We start from the raw sequence: 16,120 nt of genomic DNA on the forward strand, positions 1-16,120 counted from the left end.
TCCTGGAGCCAATACCCTCCCAAGGTGGGATCTGCGACCCTATAGGCAGAGAAAGCACCTCTGGCGAGTGCATATTTGTAACTACACTACAGGGTTTAAAAGCAATTGTGTTTAATGTTTGATTTGCCCTGAAGACTTGGAATGCATCCACGGCCAGTACAGCTACTGGAAAATCTATTAACGTGTCTGGGGATGGCGCGGGAATCTTCCAGGGACATCTCCATGAAGCTCTTCTGGAGGTACTCTGAAAGCCTTTGCAGAAGGTTTCTGGGGAGGGCTGCCTTATTTCATCCTCCACGGAAGGACACTTTACCACGCCAAACCAGTAGCAAGTAGTCTGCAATCATTGCAGCACAAAGCATGGCAGTGAATGGTCCTGGGTTTTGGTTGCATTCAAGCAACATTTGGTCTATATCTTTCTGTGTTAGCCTCAGGAGAGTGATATCATTCATGAGCACCTGGTTGAAATAGGGGAATTTTTGTAAGGGAATAGTAAAAGGACCCCATTCATGCTGGGCTGCTTGTGCTTGGCTGAAAGGGATCATCCCTGAGAATAGCCACACGGCGGGGGGAAGGGATCATCCCAAATAGCCAAGTGGAAGGGTGCGGGGAGGTGTGTGCTGCAATTCCACCCGAAAACTGCAGCCCCTCCTTTTAAATGGCAAACCCAACCGGCATTGCTTGCTATGGGAAAGGAGGGCACTGCAGTTTGAAAATATTCCCACATGTTATCAAGGCGTTAGAAGCCAAACCCGCATACCCTTTGGTTTACCATGGCTGCCTGGAAACCAAATTCTGTTGCCCAGTTATGTGTGATGTGTCACCATACTGGCAGGCGCTCAATATAAAAGGCAAAATGCGACCTTGTACCTAAAGCACATGTGCTGTCTGCTGTGAATTGCTTGATTCACTGTGAAAGAGTCTCCCTTTTGTTCTCAGAAATGCATCATCTTAAATTTTACTCTCCTTTTTATCCCCCCGCAGGTGCAAATGTTTCTATACTCCCCCTATCATCTCCATCCCTGAGGTTATCACAGACTAGAAGGGAAAAGAACGGGCTCGCAATGACATGTTTTCCGAGCTCAAGCAGTCCTCCCGCACTGATAGGGCACAACTGAATGCATGGAGGCATTCAGTGGCAGAGTTCAGGAAAGCTTTAAGTGAGCACAATGAGAAGAGGCAGGATGCAATGCTGAGGCTAATGGGGGAGCAAACGGATAAGCTCAGGTGTCTGGTGGAGCTGGAGGAAAGCCAATAAGAGCGCAGACCGCTGCTGCATCCACTGTACAACCGCCTACCCTGCTCCCCAAGTTCCATATCCTCCTCACCCTGACGCCCAAGAACGCGGGGTGGGGGAAGGCTCTGGGCACCCAGCCACTCCATTCCAGAGGATGGCCCAAGCAACAGAAGGCTGTTATTCAAACAGTTTTGATATGTAGTGTGGCTACAATAAGCAATGTAGCCTTGTCCTTCCCTCCACCCCTTCTCCTTTACCCCCCCTACCCCACCCGGGCTACCTTATCAGTTATCTCCCTTTTTAAAAAAAAATTAATAAAGAAAGAATGAATGGTTTCAAAACAATAGTGACTTTATTTCCTTTGCCAGCTGTGATCGAAGCGGGGAGGGTCGTTGGCTTACAGGGAATTAAAATCAACAAAGGGGGCAGGTTTGCATCAAGGAGAAACACACACAAGTATCACACCGTAGTCTACCCAGTCATGAAACTGGTCTTCAAAGCCTCCCTAATGCACAGCGCACCTACCTGTGCTCCTCTAATTGCCCTGGTGTCTGGCTGTTCAAAACTGGCAGCTAGGTGATTTGCCTCAACCTCCAACCCTGCCATAAATGTCTCCCCCTTACTCTCACAGATATTTTGAAGCACACAGCAAGCAGTAATAACAATGGAAATATTGATTGCGCTGAGGTCTAAACTAGTCAGCAAACAGCGCCAGCGAGCTTTTAAACGTCTAAAGGCACGTTCTACCACCATTCTGCAATTTCTCAGCCTATAGTTGAACTGCTCCTTACTACTGTCCAGGCTGCCTGTGTATGGCTTCGTGAGCCATGGGAGCAAAGGGTAGGCTGGGTCTCCAAGGATAACTATTGGCATTTCAACATCCCCAACAGTAATTTTCTGGTCTGGGAAGTAAGTCCCTTCTTGCAGCTGCTCAAACAGCCCAGAGTTCCTAAAGATGCGAGCGTCATGCACCTTTCCCGCCATCCCACTTTGATGTCGGAGAAATGTCCCTTGTGATCCACCAGTGCTTGCAGCACCATTGAGAAGTACCCCTTGCAGTTTATGTACTGGTTGGCAAGGTGGTCTGGTACCAAGATAGGGATATGCGTTCCGTCTATCGCCCCATCACAGTTAGGGAAACCCATTGCAGCAAAGCCATCCACTATGACCTGCATATTTCCCAGAGTCACTACCCTTGATAACAGAATGTCAGTGATTGCATTGAATCACAGGAGTCCCCACAATAGATTTGCCAACTCCAAATTGATTCCCGACTGACCAGAAGCAGTCAGGCGTTGCAAACTTCCACAGGGCTATCACCACTCGCTTCTCAACTGTCAGAGCAGCTCTCATCTTGGTATTCCTGTGCTTCAGGGCAGGGGAAAGAAACTCACAGAGTTCCAGGAAAGTGGCATTATGCATGTAAAAGTTTTGCAGCCACTGGGAATCATCCCATACTTGCAACACGATGCACTCCCACTAGTCTGTGCTTGTTTGCCGGGCCCAGAATCAGCGTTCCACTGTATCAACCAGCTCCACTGCCGCCATGATGTCCCAATTGCCACATCCCATGCTTTCAGAAATGACTGTGTCCATTCCATATCCTCCTCACAATCGTCCTAGTGCTGTCATCTCTTAGCCAGGTTCTGCACATATTGCAGTATAATGTGCATGGTGTTTACAATGCTCGCAACAGCAGTGGTGAGCTGAGCAGACTCCATGCTTGCTGAGCTATGGTGTCGGCATGGGTAACCGAGGAAAAAAGGCACAAAATAATTGTCTGCAGTTGCTTTCACGGAGGGAGGGGAGACTGACAACATGTACACAAAACCACCCGCAAAAATGTTTTTCCCCCTTCAGGCATTGCGAACTTAACCCAGAATTCCAATGGGCAGTGGAGACTGTGGGAACTGTGGGATAGCTTCCCACAGTGCACTGCTCCGTGAGTTCATGCTAGCCACGGTAGTGAGACGCGCTCTGCCAACTTAATGCGCTTAGTGGGGACATACACAATCGACTGTATAAAATCGATTTCTAAAAATCGACTTCTCTAAAATTGATCTAATTTCATAGTGTAGACATACCCTAAGAGCTGACAATCACTGAGAGATGGGTGGAAACTCAAGAGAGTGCCCTGCAGTGGTCACAATAGAGAGGCCGGGGGCAGCAGAAGGTGAGGGCGAGCAAAGTGGTGAGTGGCTGGCAGGGCAGCTGCCACCAGAGCAAGCACCCAGACAGCAGAGCGAGTCAGGAGCTCTCCCCCCTGCCTCCATGGTGGGAGCTGAACTCACACACGTGTACCTCTAAACTCTGCGTCTTCACTAACCAAGGATAACCACTGTGAGTGGGGTGCGGTGGAGTGAGAAGGGAGGGGCAGGTTAAAAGAACTTTGGGTTGCTGGACTCAAGATCCTGAGGCAAAAGACACTGCGGTAGGTGTTTTGCTCATGGTTTTATCTGTTTCCGGCATTTTCTAAAGTTAATTCCCCTGGGGCTTCCCTCCTTTTATTAAAAAAAATCTTTTCTGCACTGAGACTGTGTTTGGAAGAGGGGAAGCTTTGCCTCACAGAAGCACCCAGGGGGTGGTGTGTAATTGTTCCAGGTTACTGGGGTGGGGGCTCAAGCCAGATCTGTGTTATATTGCTGGAAATGAACCCCTAGATATTGAACCCGGCCCTGGTCCCTGCCAACTCCACTGGCAGAAGGGTTACATAGATATCAACTTGTGACATATACAAAAGAAGAAGACTCCCCCCACTGACATGCAGCCACTTCTGGGGTAGGACAGGGCAGCTGAGAAACAGGACAGGGAAATATGTAGGCTGTGTAGGACAGGAAGTGAGGAAGAATTGCATCTCCTCTGTCCAGCCTTTGGGGAAGTTACAACTTCAATACTAATTCCCTGAAATGCAAATCTGCCGGAACACAGTGATTAGGAACCAGACTCTTGAGAAATTGGCCCTGGATTTTTAGTTTGAGTGAGTGGCTGCAGGCTCCACTGACACCAAATCCAACCAGTGGAAGGTGCAGTTACCCAGGTCCCCATTGTGCCACAGAGGAGTCTGGCCCAGACATAACTAGACACCAACTGGCAGAGGGCACAGGGATGCCTAGAGTTATACCGGGATCCCATGAGTGAGATATATGCACAATAGCTCACCAGAGGTGGCATGTGAGGTCTCTACCTAGAGACAGCAGCCCACTGGTCACTCTAATGGGGGCAAGATGTTTGTATGGGACATAGTTGAAGAGAGATTTAAAATGTAGAATTTGACGCTCCAGAAGTGTTGAAGTGAAGCTTGTCACCTGCGCCATGGCAATCCCTTTGGATGAGCCTATCAGCACATAGAACAAAGCACAGCCATGGAGACAGGCTGTATTCACCGTCTGGGCCTCACTGTCTGAGAATTTACAAAGAGAAAGGACCCTCAGCACAAGTCTCAGAAGAGAGACCTCCTCTGGGAAGAGACAATGGTCTGTACCTACAAAGAAAGAGGAGAGGGGACAAGAGCTCCCTTTCACCCAGGAGGCGGCTGACAGTGTTTGTCTCAGGAACAGGAGATCACAGCCAAGCCTGGAGTAAAACCCTGGAAGGACTCTGAGGTGAGCATTGCTCTACCAGACAGAAAAGTATCTCCTTCAATGAGTCTAGGCTCTAGTCAACGTGGTATCATTTTATTGGCCATGGAACCATTTCTTTCCAACCTGTCTCCTTACTACAGCTCGAATCACTACACTCTGTGAAATCACTTGTCCTTGGTGTGACTGTGAAGGGCTCTAGGGCTGTGCATTGATCGGGGCAGAGATGGGAGGTGGAGCTGGTCACCTTGGGACCCTGTTCCTTTTGGAGCAGCAGATCTGTGACTGCTGTGAATGCGCAGCGCGGCAGGGACTGGGTGCTGTCAGGGCCGGCTCCAGGGTTTTGGCCGCCCCAAGCAGCCAAAAAAAAAAATAAAAAAAAAACAAACCGCGATCATGATCTGCGGCGGCAATTCAGTGGGAGGTCCTTCGCTGTGAGCTGGAGTGAGGGACAGTCCGCCAAATTGCCGCCGAATAGCTGGATGTGCCGTCCCCTCCGGAGTGGCCACCCCAAGCACCTGCTTGACAAGCTGGTGCCTGGAGCCAGCCCTGGGTGCTGCAGGTAGACGCTCGGAGGACCGAGGGCTGAAGTGTGCCTATTGCCAACCAGGAGAGAGGTTACTCCCACAGAAGGCCTAGAGGGCACGGTTTGTGTGGCCTGTGGCCGAGGGAGTCGGGGAGCTGCCCCCAGCGGGCACAGACAAGGCTTACTCATCCTACGGACTCATGGCACTGCACTGGGGCATTAGGGCCAGCAAAGCTGCAAATGGAGAGCGCCCCTGTCATAACTATAAAGGGAAGGGTAACAGCTGTCCTATGTACAGTACTATAAAATCCCTCCTGGCCAGAGACTCCAAAATCCTTTTCCCTGTTAAGGGTTAAGAAGCTCAGGTAACCTGGCTGGCATCTGACCAAAGGACCAATAAGGGGACAAGATACTTTCAAATCTTGGCGGGGGGGGGGGGAAGGCTTTTGTTAGTGCTCTTTGTTTTGGGAGTGCGTTCGCTCTCGGGACTGAGAGGACCAGACATCAATCCAGGTTCTCCCCATCTTTCAAAACAAGTCTCTCATATTTCAAACTTGTAAGTAAAAAGCCAGGCAAGGCGTCTTAGTTTTACTTTGTTTTTCTCAACTTGTAAATGTACCTTTTACTAGAGTGTTTATTTTTGTTTGCTGTACTTTGAACCTAAGACTAGAGGGGAGTCCTCTGAGCTCTTTAAGTTTGATTACCCTGTAAGGTTATTTTCCATACTGATTTTACAGAGATGATTTTTACCTTTTTCTTTAAATAAAAACCTTCTTTTTAAGAACCTGATTGATTTTTTCCTTGTTTTAGATCCAAGGGGGTTGGATCTGTATTCACCAGGAGTTGGTGGGAGAAAGAAGGGGGGATGGTTAATTTCTCCTTGTTTTAAGATCCCAGGGGGGTTGAAACTGTATTCACCAGGAGTTGGTGGGAGGAAGGAGGGGAATGGTTAATTTCTCCTTGTTTTAAGATCCAAGGGGTTTGGATCTGTATTCACCAGGGAATTGGTGAAAGGTTTCTCAAGGCTTCCAAGGGAGGGAATCCATTGGGATGGTGGCAGCGGACCAGAGCTAAGCTGGTACTTAAGCTTAGAAGTTTTCATGCAGGCCCCTACATTTGTACCCTAAAGTTCAAAGTACAGCAAACAAAGATAAACACTCTAGTAAAAGGTACATTTACAAGTTGAGAAAAACAAAGTAAAACTAAGACACCTTGCCTGGCTTTTTACTTACAAGTTTGAAATATGAGAGACTTGTTTTGAAAGATGGGGAGAACCTGGATTGATGTCTGGTCCCTCTCAGTCCCGAGAGCGAACGCACTCCCAAAACAAAGAGCACCAACAAAAGCCTTCCCCCCCCGCAAGATTTGAAAGTATCTTGTCCCATTATTGGTCCTTTGGTCAGATGCCAGCCAGGTTACCTGAGCTTCTTAACCCTTTACAGGGAAAAGGATTTTGGAGTCTCTGGCCAGGAGGGATTTTATAGTACTGTACACAGGACAGCTGTTACCCTTCCCTTTATAGTTATGACAGCCCCCAACTGACTCCCCCTTACATGCAGCAGAGGCCCCCTAGAACTGCACTAGGGAACTGGGGCCAGCACTGACTTCAAGGGGAGAGCATGAGCGTCCTCTCCTGAGCCCTCACACCGCTCCCTGCAGCACAGGCCCATAGAACCGCACAGGGGAATTAGGGTCAGTAGAGACTGAGAGGAGAGCGCTCCCTACTGGAACCATCATATTGCTCCCTGAAGCACAGGGCCCAAGCACCATGCTGGGGTCAGCTCTGGCTGTGAGGGGACAATGCCCCATAATGAGCTTCCCACCCTGCACCCTGCAACATGCAGGGTCGTAGATGAAGGTTACCTGAGCACACAACACCGGCTTCTTCTCCGAGGATACAGTTATTGTCTCCCCAAGGCTGAGCCATGCATTCAGTGAGGGCAGCTTCTGTCCCTGTGCAGTTGACATCATCCAGCCAGATACGGTCTGATCCTTGACCAAATCGAGCTCTCCGAGGGGCTGATAAAGCTGTCCCACAGCCCAACTGCCTGCACACGACTCCAGCATCACTTATGTCCCAGTTGTCATCACACACGGTTCCCCACTGCTGGTTGTGAAGCACCTCGACTCTCCCAGCACAGCGACTTGGGCCGTTCACCAGTCGGAGCTGAGCCAGATCTGAAATGCCAGAATGTTCAAACACCCCAAGGGAATAAACACTCAGGGAGGTTCCTGCACATCTGATCACTAGTGTCACTGGTGAACGTAGCGCCTCCCACTCATGGGTCTGAACAGCCTCTGCAACAGCCTGTTAGGGGTTCACTCCCTGTCAATTTATATTATTACAGTTCAAGTTCTTTTATCCGGCTTGTTGGGGGAATGGGGGGCGCCGGTAAATGAAACATGCAGGTTAACTAAGAGGGAGGAAGTTTGGGAGGGGGAGTGGGGCAGGCAGTTGGGGCTCGGTATCGGGTGTGGGGTGCTGGATCCGGGGGGCACTCACCTCAGGTGGCTCCCCTTGAGAGGCAACTTTTCCTGGCTGCTCCTAGGGGGAGGCGCAACAGGGAGCTTGGCGCGCTCCCTCCGCCCGCAGACACTGCCCCTGCAGCTCCCATTGGCCATGGTTCCCAGCCAAGGGGAGCTGTGCAGCTGGCACTGGGCGAGGGCAGCATGCAGAACCGGCAGACGCACCTCCCTCTAGGAGTAGCCAGAGCCCGGGACAGGTCACCACTTACAGGGAACCATCCAAAGTGAGAGGCCCCTGGATCCAACACCCCACACTGCCTCTCGTGTACTAAGTCTCCTCCCAAACTCAAAGTCCCTCCCAGAGCCCTTCCTCCGCACCCCCTCCTGTACCCCAACCCTCTGCCAGCCCTGCACCAACTGGACTATAAACTGGCATTTCAATGAAGATCAGAAATGCCGATTTATAGAGCTTTCCAGTTGGTGAAGTGTCAGATAAAACAGTTTTTACCATATTTGGGATTACGAATATTTGCACGTAAAAATGGTAAAAGAAATAGTATTTTTCAATTCATCTCATACAAGTACTGTAGTGCAATCTCTTTATTGTGAAAGTGCAACTTACAAATGTAGATTTTTTTTGTTACATGACTTCACTCAGAAAAAAAACTTAGAGCCCACACATTCTCTCAGTCTTACTTCTTGTTCAGCCAATCGCTCAAACAAGTTTGTTTACATTTACAGGAGATAATGCTGCCTGCTTCTTATTTGTAATGTCACCCAAAAGTGAGAAGAGGTGTTCGCCTAGCACTTTTGCAGGTGTGATTGTAAGGTATTTACATGCCAGATATGCTAAACGTTCATACCCCCTTCATGCTTTGGCCACCACTCCAGACGACATGCTTCCATGCTGATGATGCTCATTAAGAAAGTAATGTGTTTTACTCTGTATAAGCTTTATAATGAATAAAATGGATTTGTTTGGTGTTTGGATCCCATTGGGAGCTGCGTGTCTGGGTGCTAGAGACAGGGGCACTTATCAGTTAAGAATGCAGCTTTGGGGGCATGGGTCATACCATGGGTCTGCGTTGCAGCAGATTACCATATCTGTCTCAACAAGACAGGGTTCTGGAGGCCCAAACTGGCAGAGAAAATGGGCTCAGAGGTAGTCTCAGCACATCAGGTGACAGTCCCAAGAGGGTTTCTGTAACCAAACCCATCACACTGGTATTCGCTCCAGTGCAATATTATGCAGTGCTGTGGGGCAGACGCTGGCATAAGCATCTTGGTGATTGGGAGCTGAACCATTTATTTCCAACCCTTCTCCTTGCTACCCCTCGAATCTCTACACTCTGAGAAATCACTTGTTCTTGTTGTCACTATGAGGGGATCTAGGGCTGTGTGTTGATTGGGGCAGAGGTGGGAGGTAGAGCTGGTCAGCTGGCGGCCCTGTTCCTTTGGGAGCAGCAGATCTGTGACTGCTGTGAATGCCCAGCGGGACAGGGGCTGGGCGCTGCTGGGGGCTGGAGTTTGCCTATCGTCAACCTGGAGAGAGACCACCCCACAAGGCCTAGAGGACACGGCTTGTGTGGCCTGTGGCCAAGGGAGTTGGGGAGCTGTCCCCCAGCAGGCACAAACAAGGTTTTCTCATGCCAGCGGCCCTGGGCACCGCATTGAGCCCATGCCCCACTCCCTACAGCACAGGCCCACAGAACTGCACAAGAGAATTAGGGTCAGCACCGACTGCGAAAGGAGCCCCTTACTTAAAACGCCATATTGCTCCCTGAAGCTCAGGCCCCAAAGCAGCATGGTGGGGTAAGCACTGGCTGTGAGGGGACAATACCCCATAATGAACTTCCCACCCTGCTCCCTGCAACACGCATAGTAGTGGAAGAAGTTTACCTGAGCACACAACACCGGCATCTTCTCCATGGGTGCAGTTATTGTCTCCCCAAGGCCGAGCCCTGCAATCGGAGAGGGCAGCTTCTGTCCCTATGCAGTGAACGTTGTCCAGCCAGATAGGGTCTGATCCTCGCCCAAATCGAGACCCTCCTGGGGCTGCTAACGCTATCCCACAGCCCAGCTCCCTGCATACGACTTCAGCATTAGTTATGTCCCAGCTCTCATCACACACGGTTCCCCACTGCTGGTTGTGAAGCACCTCGACCCTACCAGCGCAGCGACTCGGGCCATTCGCCAGTCGGAGCTGAGCCACTTCTGAAATGCCAGAATCTGCAAAACTCAAAGGGAATAAACACTCAGGGAGGTTCCTGTGCATCTGATCAGTAGAGATGCTGGGGGATGTAGTCCCTCCCAATGACAGGTCTGAATAACCTCTGCAACTGCCCAAATAAATCTGTTAGTCTTTAAGGTGCCACCAGACTCCTTGTTGTTTTTGTGGATACAGACTAACACGGCTACCCCCTGATACTTGATCCATCTGGGTGCCAGGTCACATGCCCCCCATCCCCACCCCCGAGCTGCTGCTTGGCTTATACCTAGCATGTTCATTCGGCCCTCCCACTATCAGCAGTTACGGGTTGTCTCTGGTGCTGGACCTGTGTTTCTCCAGCAGTGAGGGGGTAAGTGAGCGTCAACACCAGAAAGAGAAAGGCTAGAGGAGGTTCGAGGAAAATGTCATTCTCAGAAAGTGCGGAATACCCGAAACATTTTATTTCAATCTCGGGCTGTCGATTAATCACAATTAACTCACATGATCAACACAAAAAAGTGAATCACAATTTTAAAAATGTATCGCAATTTTAATTTGTAGGGGCGGCTGCCCCACTCCATGAGGAAAAGGGCTGGGACAGGCCAGAGAGGCTGCACAGACCAGCAGCCAATCAGCCAAGGCCTGTGGAGAGCCAATCAGGGCCAAGGAAGAGGCAGCCAATCAGGGCCGGGCTGGGTCCTATACAAAGGCTGCCTAGCAAAGGAGAAGGCAGTCTCTCTCTGACTAGCAAGGGAGAAGGACTGGCTCCTGAGGAAAGGAGGTAGCACCTTAGACAGAGCAGTGCTGGGCAGGCTCCAGGAAGCAGAGGAGAGCTCCGACCTAGTTACCTGCCAGGCTGCCCCTGCTAAAAAGGGTCGACAAGGTGCACAGGGCCAAAGGGGAAGTGGCCCAGGGAAGATAGATGGACAAGAGGGGAGAGAAGGAGGGCAGAGAGAGGCTGCCACTAGAGGGTCCCTGGATCGAGATCAAGAGTAGCGGGTGGGCCTGGGTCCCCCCCTTACCCCTTTGCACTGCACCTGGCCACGGAGGGGCTAGACTTTGGGGTTGTGGTTGGCCTCTGAAGCAGGTGGAAGCCAAAGGCTGTCGTTAACCACTCCTGCCCCCGGAAGGGGGTGAGGGTGGAGGAGTGGGCACTGCCAGAGGGCAGTGTCCTGGAGCAGACACCACCAAGTGGGGAGCAACGTGGTTCCCAAACCAGCAGAGCAGACCACGGGTGAGAAACCACACTCAGAGGGCACTCTGTAGCTGACAAGAGCTAATCCCTGGAGCAACCAGCAGGAGGTGACAGCGGTGGTGAGTCCTGACCTTGTCACATAATCACACTGTTAAACAATAGAATTCCAATTGAAATTTATTACATATTTTGGATGTTTTTCTAAGTTTTCAAGCATTTTGATTTCAATTACAACACAGAATACAAAGTGTACTGTGCTCACTGGTTATTATTATTTTGGATTACAAATATTTGCACTGTAAACATGATAAAAGAAATCATATTTTTCAATTCACCTCGTAAAAGTACTGTAGTGCAATCTCTTTCTCGTGTAAGTGCAAAATACAAATGTAGATTTTTGTTGTTGTTGTTGCATAACTGCACTTAACAATGTAAAACTTAGAGCCTACTCGTCCACTCACTCCTACTTCTTGTTCAGCCAATCGCTAAGACAAACAACTTTGTTTACATATATGGGAGATAATGCTGCCTGCTTCTTAATTTCAGTGTCACCAGAAAGTTAGAAGAGGTGTTCGCATGGCGCTTGTGCAGCTGGGATTGGAAGTTATTTACGTGCTGGATATGCTAACCTTCATGCCCCTTCATGCTTCGGCCACCATGGTGATAACGCTCGTTAAATAAATAATGTGTTAATTTCATTTGTGACTGAAATCCTTGGGGGGAGAATTGTGTATCTCCTGCTATGTATTGTGTATTGTAATTGAATTCAATATATTTGCAAAATGGAGAAAACATCCCCCCAAAATTAAAATAAATGGTATTCTATTACTGTGCAAAGGCACGATTAATTGCACGATTAATCACGATACATTTTTTTTGTCACTTAACAGCCCTACTTCCCACCAGTGCCATGCAGCCACTTCTGGGGTGGAACAGGGCAGCTGAGAGATCAGGCACAGAAACTCATGGGCTGTGTAGGAGAGGGAATGAGGAAGAACCCAGTCTCCAGTCACAGCAGTGGGGGATATTATAGGTTCAGAGGTAATTAGCTGAGATGGAAATCACCTGGAGTGGCAGGGGTAGGAAACCCACATAAAGGGATCCCTGAGCATCTGCAGGCTCCATTCGACCCCAAATCCCACAAATGGGATCTACGGTTACCCAGCGCCCCATTGTGCTGTAGTGGGATGGGGGATCAGAGCGATCAGTGACGGGGAGGGTCTCTCACTGAGCGCACGTACTGCTCCCTGCAACGCAGGCCCTAAGTGATGTACTGGGGCACTCGGGACAGCACTGACTTCGAGGACAGAGAGCCCCCTACTAGCCCACCATCCTACTCCTTGCAGCACAGGCCTGTAGAACTGTGTGGGGGAAATGGGGTCAGCACTGACACTATGGGAAGAGTGACACTTACTGTGACCCCGAACCAGCTCCCTGCAGTACAGGCCCTTAGCACCATGCTAGGGCACTGGGGTCAGTGCTGGCTCAGACAGGAGAGCTGGGTCTGTGCTGAAAGTTTCCCAGCCCGATCACTGCACCACCCACAGTGACGTGACGGAGGAGGGTTACCTGAGCACTCGACACCGGCATCTTCTCCATGGGTACAGTTACTGTCTCCCCAAGGCCGAGCCCTGCAATCAGAGAGGGCAACTTCTGTCCCTGTGCAGTGAACATCATCCAGCCCGATGGGGTCAGATCCTTGCCCAAAATGAGCCCCTCCTGGGGCTGATAATGCCGTCCCACAGCCCAGCTGCCTGCAGACGACTCCGGCATCCTGTAGGTCCCAGTTGTCATCACACACGGTTCCCCACTGCTGGTTGTGAAGCACCTCGACCCTCCCAACGCAGCGACTCAAACCGTTCACCAGTCGCAGCTGAGTCACTTCTGAGATGCTGGAGTCTGCAAACACCCAAGGGAATAAACAGTCAGGGAGGTTCTTGGGCCTCTGATCTCTCCTGTCGCTGGGGAACACAGCTCTTCCCGCCAACAGTCTGACCGATCTCTGCACACAGCCACTGCCTGTCAAGGGCTCCCCACCACTGACCAGGCTAATCACTTGGGCAATGTTGAAGTTTTTCCACTCCCCTCCCAGCCAGCTGGACTTCAGTCTGACCGACTGCTCCCACTAGAGCTCTTAATGAAAAAGATCACCCCCCGCACTGCTGGCAGGAACCTCCTGGGGAGCAGATTTACACCCTCACTCCTGGCGCTGGTATTCGCTCCAGTGCGATACTGTGCACTGCTGTGGGGCAGACGCTGGCATAAGCATCTTGGTGACTGGGAGCTGAACACAGTCACCCGTGTCATTAGTGGTTGCCTTAGCCTGACATCAGCATCGAATTTAAAGGAACCTGCTGCGCACCAGGCTGACAATGGTTCCGACCAGGGCAGAGGCAATGCACACTTCCTACAAGCAGATCGGCCCCCTCCTGAAGCAAACACCTGCCCCTGCGGTTCCTCCTGACTTGCCACGACTGACTTGGTAACATCGTTTTGTGGCAGCCATTGCTGCACTCGTGTTTAGTGCTACCAGCCCAGATGAATGATGGCAGAGCTTGGCTGACAGCTGTGTCCTCACAGAGGGGCAGCAGCTCTGGGATGGAGAGACTGGTGTGCTAATGAATATCAGAAGCCCTAACTTCTATCTGTCTATTTGCAACCTGGGACGCAGATCCTGGGCGAGGCTTAATGGGCCCCTGACTGGACTGGCCAGAGGAATTGCTGCAATGCAGAGATTTGGCTTAGACCGATCTTCTCACTGTGCCTGTGGGGCAGCAATACAGACAGTCATACATGGTGGAGGAGAGCCACTTCCCAATGTACCCTGGGATAGGGGTTTTGTTCATGGTTTTACCTGTTTCCGGCATTAGTCATTAGGTCCAGCACAACTACAAATGGAGAGAGCCCCTGAGGCTGGGCAGTTACCCTGCTCTGGCCCTGAAAGGATTAAAAGCCAGCCCTTGGGGAGGCCTGGGGCTGAGAGCCAATAAGTGTAGACTGATTGGGAAGGCAGCCACAGCTGGGGCCAAGCTCATTTAGGAGACAGCTGGCCCTATAAAAAGGCTTCCTCCAGCTTTGGAGGGAGAAAGACTGGTAGCTCAGGGAACAGAAAAGACCAGAGCTAGCGAAAGGCAAGAGGAGCTGGGGAGCTCCAGCGTGCAAATCCCCAGGCTGCGGGCCTAGTTAAAGGCCAAAACAGGTACTGGGGTTGCTGAGGCTGCAGCCCAGGGTGAGGCAGAGGCAACTGGTCCAACCCCCTTGCCAATGATGAGTGGCCTTTTACAGACTGCAGTTTGCCCCACTGAGCGGGGGCTAGATGATGACTGGCAGTAGCCACTAAGGCAAGGTGGGTGTAAAGGGTGGGGGTTCCCCTGGGAGGGGAGACCCAGTGTGTGGGGGTACTGCAGTGGGCAGAACCCCAGGATATGGGGCAGCAGGGTCCAGGAGGGACACGGGGGCCTGAAGCAAGCAAGATATCGGCCAGTAGAGGGCATTCTAGAGGATAAAGAACTAATTCCCAAGATGACTGGCAGGAGGCACCATGCAGGGCAGTCTAGATTCAATACAGCTCCCTACTGACACCCCCTACCTGCAGCACAGGCCACCTAGCACTGCACTAGGGCACTGGGGCCAGCACTGACTTACTGGGGATAGCATGAGTGTCCCGTACTGAGCCCCCACACTGTTTCCTGCAGCACAGGCCCATAGAACCACACAGGGGAATTAGGAACAGCACAGACTGAGAGGAGAGCGCTCCCTACAGGAACCGCCATATTGCTCCCTGAAACACAGGCCCCCAGCACCATGCTGGGGTCAGCACTGGCTGTGAGGGGACAATGCCCCATAATGAGCTTCCCATCCTCCTCCCTGCAACATTCATGGTGGCAGACGAAGGTTACCTGAACACACAACACTGGCATCTTCTCCGTGGTTACAGTTATTGTCTCCCCAAGGCCGAGCCTTGCAATCGAAGAGGGCAGCTTCTGTCCCTTTGCAGATGACGTCATCCAGCCATATTCGGTCAGATCCTTGCCCAAATCGAGCTTTCCTAGGGGCTGATAACGCCGTCCCACAGCCCAGCTGCCTGCACACAACTCCAGCCTCAATTATGTCCCAGCCATCATGACACACGGTTCCCCACTGCTGGTTGTGAAGCACCTCGACTCTCCCAGCGCAGCGACTCGGGCCATTCACCAGTCGGAGTTGATCCACTTCTGAAATTCCTAAGTCTGCAAAGCCTCAAGGGAGTAAACACTCAGGGAGGTTCCTGTGCATCTGATGACTAGTGATGCTGGGGGATGTAGTCCCTCCCAATGATGGGTCTGAATAACCTCTGCAACTGCCCATTAGGGGTTCACTCCCCGTCAACTTATCGCAGTTAACTCACGCAATCAACTCAAAAAATTAAGCACAATTAAAAAAATTAATCACTATTAATCGCAGTTTAAATCACACTGTTAAATAATAGAATACCAATTGAAATAAATTAAATATTTTGGATGTTTTTCTATGTTTTCAAATATATTGATTTCAATTACAACTCAGAATACAATGTGTACAGTTCTCACTTTATATTATTACAGTTAAGGTTGTTTTATCTGGCATGTTGGGGTAATGCTGAGGGGGGTGTTCTGGTAAATGAAAAATGCCAGTTGGGAGGGAGTGCAGGGCTGGGGGTTGGGGCACGGGAGGGGGTGTGGAGCACAGGCTCTGGGAGGAAGTTTGGGTGCAGGAGGGGGCTCGGGGCAGGCTGCTGGGGCGTGGGATAGGGTGCAGGGTGCCAGACTCATTGGACAGCATCCCGCAAGCAGCAACTTGTCCTGGCTTCTCTTAGGCAGAGGTGAAGCAGGGGGCTTGGCGCCCTCCCTCCGCCTACAGGCGCCACCCCCGCAGCTCCCATTGGTGATGG

The 16,120-nt window shown here is 50.9% G+C and overlaps 1 protein-coding gene across 8 annotated transcripts in view; it reads right to left on the bottom strand.

Annotated features, from left to right (window-relative positions):
* Positions 1-16,120, bottom strand: part of LOC128826657 (deleted in malignant brain tumors 1 protein-like) — a 222,448-nt gene that overhangs the window by 36,112 nt on the left and 170,216 nt on the right. For all 8 annotated transcript variants that reach the window (XM_054010065.1, XM_054010066.1, XM_054010069.1 and 5 more), the window contains 4 exons: positions 15,111-15,440; positions 12,781-13,110; positions 9,707-10,036; positions 7,205-7,519 (listed from right to left, as the gene is read on the bottom strand). In XM_054010065.1, coding sequence (XP_053866040.1) covers positions 7,205-7,519; positions 9,707-10,036; positions 12,781-13,110; positions 15,111-15,440 — 1,305 coding nt within the window. The remainder of the gene's footprint in view (positions 1-7,204; positions 7,520-9,706; positions 10,037-12,780; positions 13,111-15,110; positions 15,441-16,120) is intronic.

Source organism: Malaclemys terrapin, chromosome 20, assembly GCF_027887155.1.
Source record: "Malaclemys terrapin pileata isolate rMalTer1 chromosome 20, rMalTer1.hap1, whole genome shotgun sequence".
In the NCBI taxonomy this organism is placed as follows: Eukaryota; Metazoa; Chordata; order Testudines; family Emydidae; genus Malaclemys; species Malaclemys terrapin.